This window comes from Haliotis asinina, chromosome 14, assembly GCF_037392515.1.
Source record: "Haliotis asinina isolate JCU_RB_2024 chromosome 14, JCU_Hal_asi_v2, whole genome shotgun sequence".
Lineage (NCBI taxonomy): Eukaryota > Metazoa > Mollusca > Gastropoda > Lepetellida > Haliotidae > Haliotis > Haliotis asinina.
The window spans coordinates 2,767,195-2,779,288 of NC_090293.1; the positions used below are offsets into that span (position 1 = coordinate 2,767,195).

Below are 12,094 nucleotides of genomic sequence, written 5' to 3' on the forward strand. Positions count from 1 at the left end.
GACCTTGTTCCTTGTTGTACTGTGCTATATTAAAGTATTCTTAGATGAGTACCCATTGTAGCATAGGAATTATGGGAATTTTTAAAATTAGCCAATTGGGAACTAAAAATTAGGGTCATGTGATACACAATATTCCAAAGTGAGACAATACTCTTGATCCAGCACTTTTCTGAACCACAAATGCAATAGCAACTTTTCAGATGAATAAAATGCATCTGGAATACTTTCCATACCGTACTAAATGTCAATATGATTGACATATGCATAAAACCACAAACTTTAGAACACTACCACCAACCTTCAATATTTTTAGTGACCTTTTTATGACTTATATAATATTTTTATTCCTATTTTCCTTGTAAAGAATAAAACACTGTAACACCAATTTATATAAGATAGTTATAAAATAGTTCACAGCAAACAAACCAAACTGATTTATGAAAAGCATTAAAATATCACTGCTACATCAAGAACAAAATCACTTGCATTAATAAACTTCCAAAATGCGATATTTTCTTTCAATATGCCTTTAACCATAACTTCCACGTGACATTGTTCATACTCGTAATAATCTGTCATTAACCTCAAATTATCTGAACGAACCTTAAGGGAATCATGAAAACTGTTGTACTTAACTGTAGAACCACTCTGATCATGCTGAACTCTATCCGATGTGGCATGTTTGCTGACGTGGAGGGGACAATTCCTACGCCAGTGTGAGAAGTCACCACAGTGAAAGCATGATCCAGACCTTTGACCTCCCCAAACCCGATATCTCGCTCTGCACTACTTCTTTGATATAATATAATTTGTCATACTCGACGCCAAATTCAGTTTGACGAAGGGTCTCAATTGTCTTTTATTGAAATTAGACTGGATTCTGTTACCGTCTCTTGTCCATGTACGTCTCTTGTCCATGTAAACTCTTTGTCCGCCTTCAATTTTTTAAATTTCGTTTGTGTTTTTTTGCAAATTCTGGTCTCAAACCCTCGAGACTGGCCTCTATTTTAGATTCAATCTTACGTTCCAAGTCCACCTGAGAAGAATCCATACGCTTTAACAAGGCGTCGAGTCTGTCGTTGATGGGATTTCTGTTTTTGGAAGTATCCATGACGCAATGTGTACATGGTGCACAACAAGCGAGAATGATAATTCAAATACACTACACAATATATACTCTCAGTAAGCGTCACCTACAAATGAATTACACCCCTTTTTTGTATTCCCCTATGCTAGGAGAAAGTAATTTCTATCTCATTTGTCCCTTAAACGACAGAAATATCATATCTTGCATGTCGATAGCTGGTTGTTTTATATGCATTTTAGTCAACCAAATGTACATAATATATTAAGGAAAATATATAATTTTAATTACAACACAATATGAGGATCGATTGGGGGAGCCCCCACTGGGGTGACTCGCAGTCGGCTGTCTGCTGGTTCTAACCCCTCCCCCCCCAAAAGTCTGTGGTGAGGGCATGGAAAATGCACGTCTTTTGCAGTCGGTTGTCTGCAGGACCATATATAATGAAACAGCAGCAACGGCTCCTACACCACCTACGGTCACAATATAATTTTTTTTTTTGTGCCTGACTAAGGCATTTTTCCTACCAGCTTCACCTCTTTTTTGGTTCTTCTTCTTGGTGACTTCCGTCACTGGCTCCGCAGGACTACCCATCAGGCTCTCCACCGTCTGGGGGTGTGGGGCTTGCCCCGCTATCTCTTGGGCAGCATTCATCATCTATATTATTATTATGTTTTACAGATTAAGATAGAATGCAGCAGACAGGGTTTGGGTGATCCTGGCACAATCAGGCCGGTAAGGCTCATCATCAGCTCAGGGCCCTCGCCCCCTCTACAATTAGCCCAGACAGTGAAACGGACTTCTCCCAGGAAACACTGCCTAGTCGAACCCACCAAGAACTTTCCGGAGAATATGAAGGTTCCCCAACACTGCAGTCTTCTGCATTACCCAGATTGTCAGAAGGGCTGTGCTCCCGGTGGAAAACCCGGGCACTCTCCTCATCTGCGCCAAGAGATCAGGAGGTACCAAACCAAGCTTAAGGGCACCGAGAACAATAGGGAACCTTACGACAGTGTACTTGGGATGCAATCGAGACATTTCAAATGCGAGGTCCACATATTTATCATGCTTTTCCTGAATCTTGCCAATCACATTGCTGTCAAAAGGGACAGAAAATTCTATGATATAAATAATTTCATTGGCTTTATCAAAAAGAACAAGATCAGGTTTGTTGGCTGGAATTCGTCTCAGACTGTACATTGGCCTGTTCCAGAGAAGCTTAAAAGCATCATTTTCCAGGACGCCCTGGACATGTTCAGGGTTGTACCATGGATGGACCTCGAAGTCAAAGCCACAGGCATGGTGGAGACGATAGTAAAAGCAGCGAGCCATGCCATCATGTCTTTTAAGATATACTGTTTGTGCCAAGGAAGGGCATCCACAGACAAGGTGTTGGACACTCTCTGTAAATTCATTGCAAAGACGACATTTCATTTTGATATTGTCTTTAAGAATAACATTCTGGCGATTGCGAGTGGGAAGTGACTGGTCCTGAGCAGCAAAAAGGAAGCCCTCAGTTTCACATTTGAGACCAGCCGACTTCATCCAGTCGAAGGAGTCGCTTGGATTGCTGTTCTGTTCCACACACTCCAGGTACACACGATGCAATGGCTTCTCAGACAGCTTCTCCACAAAGGACCGACTCTGGGCTGACTTGGTGAAGGACTTCACCTGGTTTACTCCCATCACTGTACCGTCCAGCAGTACATCGCCATCAACAAAATCAACCGCCATCAACAAAATCAACCGCCATCAAGAAAATCAACTTAGATGTTTTGACCAAGATATTCTTGGTCGGGTTCTGTGCCTTCCCATGGGGCAAGTCCCAGCTCCAGTGTGGTTGGTGTCACTACCGGAGGAAGGCTGACTGGGCTGCGGAGTTGTGAGATGTTGTTCTCCTTGTTTGTCTGTAACCCAGTAAAAACCAGCTTCGTGGGGTAAGCACTAACTGGGCGATGTACGTTCAGTTCAGGGAATAAAATTCCCCTATCTAGGCCCACCACGGAGAGGCTGGCCCACCACGGAGATTATTATTATTACTATTTGTTTTATTAAATGTACAATGCTTTGCCGTGATGATCGCTGCCGTCATCGGGGCTAGATACATACCGTATTTGTGATACAAAGCACAACTGATGTAGCAGAAGGCACTATCAATAAACGGGTCCTTCTCTAAGTCCTCCCACAAATAGAGTCGACATTCCGCTGGGATCGGTAAAAAGTGTGACACTATGCCAGTGCAAATCTTGGTAATAGTAGAACCTATGACTTTTGTCATCTCGGCCCCGAGTTGTGCCTCATACCTAGCATATCATTTATTGATTTCCTAGTCTGACATTTTTCTGAATTTTGTCAGCAGCGATGTTGTTGCCTAAATATTGCTTTCCCTTACCACCTACAACTAGTGTTACCAGTCTGTCTCGCTGCTTGTTGTCCTTTCGTTCCTCTGAAACTAATAGCTGTTCTAGTAATTCATCACACTCCATTTTATAATATATTAATCTAGTTTTAATTTTCAAAAAATAACAACCAACAAACACTAAACTCAGAGAGATAAAGCTTAGGTTACATACAACCAGAACTTCAAAAACCGACATTGCTAACATTTACTAAAATGTTACTGAAAATTACTAAAACATTACTAAAAATTACTAAAACGTTATTAAAAACAAAGGCCGACCAATAGGTCATTACTAAAAATTACTAGGCCGACCGCTAGGTCACTTGGTAATCCACTGGTTTTCAAAAAGAACTTGGCATGTTTAGTTCCATAGAACTGTTTTTTCACCCGTTCCCCCTCTAATTTACTCATCACATTGTTCTCTCTCAAACACTCCTCGATCGAATCCCTGTCCTTGCAGTGAAATAATGGAACCCAAACACGTCTGCTCCCTCAAATCTTTCAAGACCGAGTTTAATTTTTGTGTCAACACCCAGATGCTGTCATTTGTGTGCCGGCCAGAGAAGGCTAAATATGATAGCATGTCTCTCTATTTTGTTATATCTCTGTTACCACTGCAGTCATCCAGGATGAACGACTTTTTCCTTCAAATTGGTTGTGAAACAACGTTAAATACTCTTGCAGGCGTGTACCAGGATCGACTCTGTGTACGTCCGGGTCCGTCATCACCCAAGCTCTTTCCTTGTAAGTCTTGTTCTTGCCTATAGTAGGGCATAGGATAATGATTTTATCAAATACTTCCTTATAATATCCCTCCGACAAATCAAGCATGAAAACAGTCTTGCCACACCCCATCTGCCCGCATGTAATAGCGTGGTGTGGATCATTGGGTAAGTGGGGGTGAATTGCAGTCGGCTGTCCACAGGACCCATCAGTGGGCCCAGCCAACAACAGGTCAGTAGATGGCTTGCATGAATCTCCCATTTGCTATATTAAGATGCACGTCCATAATTACATATATATATGAATACAATTTACCAGTTGATTGAGCCTTCTTCTTTATTTGAATCGTTATCCCCTTGCTTCCATTTTCGATGCGGCGCCTACTACTGTGTAGATTGTTATCATCCGGGATTCAAATTCTGCTCCCGTATGCTTTGGCGATTGCTTTTTCACTACCAGTACCAGTGGTTTTACAGTGGTCTTCTTAACTATAGCACGTCCCACATTATTCACGAGATGACGTTTGTCGTTGTCCGAAGTCAACTTGATGTTAAACGCCAATCGTGCCGTACCCGTTACTTTGGCGTCGTTCTCACCCAAGTTTGGAAATCTAACCAACAGTACTAGTACTTGGTTCTGGTCTATCTTGCTGGGGTTGTTCGTAATAGTAACCGACTGGTGCACGGCTTTGACACCTAGTGGTTCTCTTTAGAAAGGATTTAGTATTCTACCGTAAGACATTATACTTTTATAATATTTGATACAATATAATTTCAAAATATGGGTGATTTTGAGATGGATGATTTAGGAACTACTGCACCAACTGATGTTGATGACGATGAAGAAACTTTGTTAACTAGATCGCCGTCAATGCATGAAGAACTTTTGAACCCAGCAGTAGATAATTATTACAACGGATTCAAAAATGATAATAACTGTGTCGAGCCTCTGTACCGAGACTATTCAAAGTTCACCTTAGATGATTATGGAAATAGAACACGAGTATATGAAGCGTCGTATCACGGAATAACTATGCAATTTAGAAGACGAGAGACGCATGCGATTAGAATCTGATTCCTCGAATCGTGAACAGCTTTGAACTCAGATCAGCCGCATTCGGAAAACAATCGATAGAATGCTGAACGAGGATACAACTTTAGCCAACAATCCGGTGGGTGGTACTACGTGGGAGACGTTTATATCAACATTAACACCCATTTTTTGATCGGCTGTGGCGATGATTATTTCATTGTTGTAGCCCGTAATTTTATTGATTCTCAGGCTCATGTCACTAAGAGCCATGTGCAATCCCACACCAAACATGTTGTCGACTTTTGACTTATGATATTGCAACATGTCCTGGTATCTCTTAATAGCAGTAGGTAGATGTACCGGTATTAGCCACGAACTGTTCTGTGCATCGTAAGCGGTTCCATGACCTATGATACTGGAGTGTGTCTGCGATTGTGCACCCAGAATAGTCCACACGTACGCTCTAATCGAATTATTTAAATGGATAATGCCAGCACGAGTGTATCCTTTCGATATATCCAGCATAAATATTTTCCAACCATCATTCAAACTGGGAGGCTGCCCCACTTTTTGGACGGTGAAAGCCACGCCACCTTCAAATTTCATACGATCATCCCTCCATTCATTACTCGACAAAGCAAAGTCCGGCCCAAGAAGACCTCGTTTCAGTAAATCATCACTGACCTCTTTTACTGTTCTCGCACCAGAAAAGACATCAATAGACCCTGCAATGGCAACGTGCCCCCCATTGCTATGTGTATCAGTTCTGGAGTATGGAATGCCTAATCCATGATTTACACCGGGCAAACGCCAGTCTGTCTTTGGATCGACACCAAATTCGTTACAAACTAGATCATATGCCCACCTATCATACGGGTTGTTTATTGCATTTCACGCCTTATCTTGAGGTATTCGTGCACTTATTTCTTTGAGAATACGTCTGATATGGTAGTACACGTGAAATGTAAACAAAGATTCACTCAATTCATCACGTCTAGTGTCTGTCAACGTCCAGTGGTCGCGCACCATATCGCAAAATTGAATTGATTCTGCCAGAATTGCATCAGGTTGTTAAACCATGTGTGTGCCGTGTTCACATTCATGGCAGAAACCAAATAATGTTCAAACACATCCATGAATTGGGTTTTGAAATACGAACCATCCGCATCAACCAAGATTTTCATTTGTGTGAAGTCGGAGGCATTTATGTTGTCGTTTTTTTTATAACGTACTTTGGGTTTATACATATTTATTATTGTATATGATTAATATTTTATATACATTACTCTTCCGGACATAACGAACGTTGAGACCATTCAGCTTATACACGCCATTGATAACACGTCTGGCCAACTCGATATAACGTACTATACACGATGGACAAACATCAACAAAAGTACTAATGAGATATTCATTAATGGGGACAAACGCTTAATACCCAATGGATACTACAGCGTGTGTTCTCTCGACGATGAAATTTTCAAACCCTTAGGAGCTGAACTTAAAATAAATGACTCAAACGGAACAGTGGTGTTAGACAACAAAAATATGAAAAAACACACTGAGACTCGCTCGACCGTTGGCGAAGATACTAGGGTTCGCAACAAGTGATATAAACCCTCAGTCTGCCGTCACTGGTTCGAAAGTATCAGAGCTAATTCCATACCATGAGTTATGCTTTCATCTAGACCAGCTTAGCACAACGAATAACATACAAAATGAACGTCCTTCTACGTTGTTGAGAGCTGTCCCGGTTAGAACAGAAAAATAATGAGGGTCGCACCAAGTCATTTTCATCGCGCCTGTATAAAACATTAATAAATGGTAATATTCCCGAATGAAAAGTATCAATTGTAGATACCAAAAACAATACTGTCAATATAGGACACCTAAACGTAGCACTACATATACAAAATGGCTAGTAATCAAGAGCCAGGAATGCGAATAAAAAGATGCATTTATGTTGGTTTATCAGACCTAGGTGATACCAGAGGGTTTGATGAAAGGAATAGATGGTAAAATATAAGCTTATGAACAAAATTTACAAACGATTTGAAGTTCCCGTCATCGGTGGGAGTTCACCCACCCACCTCGTTTCCGAAATTACTAACAATGGCTTCCTTCTCACGTCCTTTGTTCAGTAGATATCAGTAGATAATTTCTATACAAGTGTTACGAATACCATATCACATTGGCAACATGTTAGCCACAGTCAACTCAGACGCCATTTTAATTATTCACACTAAATCCCATTACCATCGTCTTTATTTTCTGGGTTCATAGCTTAAAATCACACACAACACTAATTATAGACGTATATCTCGCAAAGAGTCCCACCGATCCAATAGAACTTTTATATGGACTGTCAATAATTTGGAATAAAAACACCTGAGATTAAACGTTGTCGAATCATAATAATACAAAGCTAAAAACTATCAATAAGCCTCGATGGGGTTCATATTATGGATAGAACAGATATTTTAATCAATAGAATTTGCATATACAATAATTTAAACTTTATAGGCTTAAACTATATCAATCAAAAATTAACTTGACGTATAATTAAAAACTAATTAATACACCATATTAAAGACAAATAGAATGGGTCTGTATCCAGCTGTAGATGAAGAAGGAAATATCAAGGGAATTGCAGACGGATTGAAACAGATATGTAAAATAAAACGTCGGCTATAGCAAGGGCATGATACGTGGACATCACTACATAAAAAATACAATAGAACATTAAACTACATAGATGGTGCAGATATCACCCTAATGACAACTAGCATGGGATTAGGAGCAGTAGAAGTTGGACTGTTGACAACAGTTGTAGCCGCACCGGTGGTGTTAGGACTTAAATTAGCAGCCACAGTGACAGGAACATTTGGGTCGATGTTTAAATTTGTTGCTCACAAATTGAATCATAAAGCAAAGAAACACGATGGAATTAGACTTCTTGCTGGAGCAAAGTTAAGCACGACAGAATATCATGTTTCAGATGCACTCAATGACAATAAAATCTCAGAAGATGAGTTTCGTTAGATCTTAGGCGAAGTAGAAAAATACAAGAAAATGAAAGAAGAGATTCAATTGAAAATTCATAAAACATCATCTATAAGTGAGGAGGAGAAAAAAATATATAAAACAAGGGATCCAACAAGCCCAAAAGGCATTTATTATCAAACCCAATGACATAACATAAGATACACATTAAACTGTTTTGCTGAGGTCATTATAGGGGGTCCTGCAAGACAGCCAAATGAAGTGTCCTGCGGACAGCCAACTACAAGTCACCCGACCATCCCGCTACATCTAAACTGTAATTATTTTATAGGTATTCCATGACGACCCACATAGACCGCTTGTGAAAAAGCAATGAGACTTAGTACTTGCCTTTTTAACTCGTACACTGTAGTCATGTTACAGTGTATGTCACTGGTGCAGACTTTATCGATCGCATACATTGTGCTCAGCCAGCTCAGCACTTTATCAATCGTGTACTTTTAAACATTTGGGTCACTACCATATATTGAAAGGACCCAAGGTCACCTTATGTGTACAAACCCAGCCTTATGTGAACGCAGACCGGTAGTGTCTTTTTTTTTAGAGTTTGTGAAAAAGAGGGTCTAGATCGTGTTATTGATATTATTTACCTTAGATATTTGATGTGAGTTAGAAGACCCATTACTTATACTACTCACCGTACGATATGGTCATGTACAAAATATCACTTTCTCATAAATTTGTATCACTTCCTTGCTTTCATTATCCCCGTTCTGTCAAAATTAATTTTCTCGATAAGATGCACATGTATCCTCAGTTACTAGATTCACGATTTTCTTCATCTCACTGTCCTTCAAATTGGGCTAAAGAGTTATTATCCCGTCCGAGGGCTGAATTATTATAAACACAGTTTCCTATTCACGTAGTGTTTCACAATTACGGAAAGTGTCCTTTACTTTAATGCAAAATAGGATAAATACGAAGTTACACGTGAGAGGCATCTTGGAATTGTCTCACGATACAAACTGTCCACGTGAGGAGTAAACGGGGTCATCACGACGTCGAGGGCATTGCTAGCTTAATATTTCAGTTTAACTAGATTTATACAATCAAGAGAATTTACAGACCGCCAGTTTCTTGTTCGTGGTAATCTGTGAATAGTAAGAGAGGTACAATTTTTTTAGAAGGGTTAAATTTCAAATGATGCCAAAATGTCTTGTATGGGCAAAAAACGGAATATGACCTTTCCCTGTTCCCGATAAACCACTAGTTATCCCCACCATCCCAGCACATATCCCTGCATTTCCACCACTTATCCCTGCATCCCTACATCTTAACACCGTATCCCCAACACTTATTCCCACCACCTTTCATTTATCCCCGCATTCCCACCACTTATCCCCACCACTCCACCACTTTTCTCCATCACAGCACCAGTTATAGCCACCACTCCACCACTTATCCAGCATCCCCACCACTTATCCCCGCATCCCCACCACTTATCCCCCAAATCCTAAAACCCCATCATCCAACCATCACCCAACCATTTATCCTGCATCCCCACCCATCGACTACACTTCAACATTGTGATACCACTTATCCCCACCACCCAATCACTTATCCCCGCATCCAGACCACTGATCCTGGCATCCCCACCATTAATCCCCGCACCCCCACTACGTATCCACACCACCCTATCACTTATTCCCACCACCCTACCACTTATCCCAGCATCACCGCCAGTTATCCCCGCATCTTCACCACCTATCCTGCATCCCGGCATGAATCCCCGCATCCCCACCACCCTACCACTTATCCCCACCTCTTATGCACTCATGCCACCACTTTGTCCTGCATTAACACTACTTATTCAAACGACCCTACCACTTATTCCCAGCAAATTACCACTTATCCCAGCATCCCCACCACTTATTCCGCATCCCACCCTTTATCTTCACCCTACCATTTATCCCCGAGTCCCGACCACTTATCCGCACCACTCAAATGCTTATCCACACATCTCAACCTTTCATTATCACTGCCCTACCACTTATCGACACATCCCCACCAATTATCCTCACCACCCTACCACTAATCCCCACGTCCCCACCACTTATCCCTACCACCCTACCTCTTATCCACACATCCCCACCTATTTTCCTCTCCACCCTACCACTCATCCACAAATCCACGCCACTTATCCTCACCATCTCACCACTTATCCACGAGAGAGAGAGAGAGAGAGAGAGAGAGAGAGAGAGAGAGAGAGAAATCATTCATGAGCGAAAGGTCACAATATTTGTTATACGCAAATTCCGATCCCTTGTAGCTCTGCTTTATGTACACTGACCACCCTATATCCTTAAAAGAACGTTACACTGAAAGTAGCTGTGTTGTTTAGCAACAGGATCTGTCAACCTTACAAGCCTCCGACTAACCAGTTCACAGACGGACCAGTATACCCTCGAGTGTGACAGTGACGTCAGCACTCCCGGAGGACGTATTATCTTTTGGTTTAGAAACGGAACAGAAATCTTTCAGACAGAAGAGCAACCCAAGTCATCCTGTAGAGTGACAACGTCCAATGTTAGCAACATCATCGATGGTAGTATCGATTTCAACTGTACATCAACGAGTCACATTGTGACGTTCAGACTCAGTTCCGGTGCTGACGATGGTTCTGAGTGGTGGTGTGAGGAAACGGCAGAGGGTCAGTCACGTACCAGCAGCCCCTTGAGACTAGGTGAGTACAGAATCCAAGGAATACACATGTTTAAAATGTATCTGTGGAACAGCACATACTTACTGAGACTAGGTGAATACAGGATCCAGAGAATACACATACACAAGTTTTTTTGGTTTTTTTTTTGTTTTGTTTTTTTCCAAAGTCAAGATTCTTTAATTATAAGATGAAAGGAAGGTCTTATAGCAAAACATATGTAAAACCCGAATACTGTCGTTTTATATCCTGATTTCAGCTAACTGAAGTTCGCAGTCTGAAACCTCAAATTGAAATCCTGACGTTTGAGGTATGAATGACATTCACAAAGATTCAATTTGCAGTGAACACAGACTCTATAATCAGAGGAAACAGTTTACAGAAGTACCACAGCTGTCAAATATAGAATGATCCTCACTATCGGGACAATGCAGCTGAGAGCAACTACTTTGTACATTTACAAGGGTTAACATGAAAACAGATGTGAGAAATTCGAGTTCACAGGGGTTAAGATGGGAACACAAACATTCCAGAATGACTGAGCCATGTGTTTGTCGTTTTTCACGAAACACTTCCATGAGGATATAGAGAGTATCAATTAGTCTGGGCAAAGCTGACGTACATCTACATCTTGTCCCTAATTATGTACCTGATTTTTTTATATTTTTATTGTTATTATTATTATTTTTATTGGTTCAGGTTATTACATATTGTGTCATGTACAAAGCAGAAGTACATATCGATGGATGATATACAGAAATTATATCGACATTATGATAATAGACATATACAGGTTGATATAGGTGATATATGACAGATATATAGAAACATTCCAATTTATCCAAGCACTGGGAAAAGAGGGCCCCATTTATGATTGAAATGGCCTATCTTATTTTTTTCTCGACAAAGAAAATTTCTTTTACGGTTTTTGTAAATGAAGTTATGTTAGGGTGTATATTCTTAATACCACATATGTAAATGTGTCTTTGGCTGCAATGATGATGTGACTTAGTAATGTATTTCGGTGTAGAGTACCAAACCAAACCAGATGTTTTATAAAGTGAAATGGATGAGGGAATGAATTGTTAAGCCAAATTTGTAATTTTCTCCCAAAAGTATGTGTCACTTAACA

General features: G+C 40.6%; 1 protein-coding gene across 1 annotated transcript in view; it reads left to right on the forward strand.

Annotated features, from left to right (window-relative positions):
• The window catches only part of LOC137262022 (uncharacterized), a 32,632-nt gene that overhangs the window by 14,823 nt on the left and 5,715 nt on the right, over positions 1 to 12,094 (forward strand). Inside the window, exon 2 of the mRNA XM_067799818.1 lies at positions 10,645 to 10,986. Within this exon, the coding sequence (XP_067655919.1) occupies positions 10,645 to 10,986 (342 nt within the window). The remainder of the gene's footprint in view (positions 1 to 10,644; positions 10,987 to 12,094) is intronic.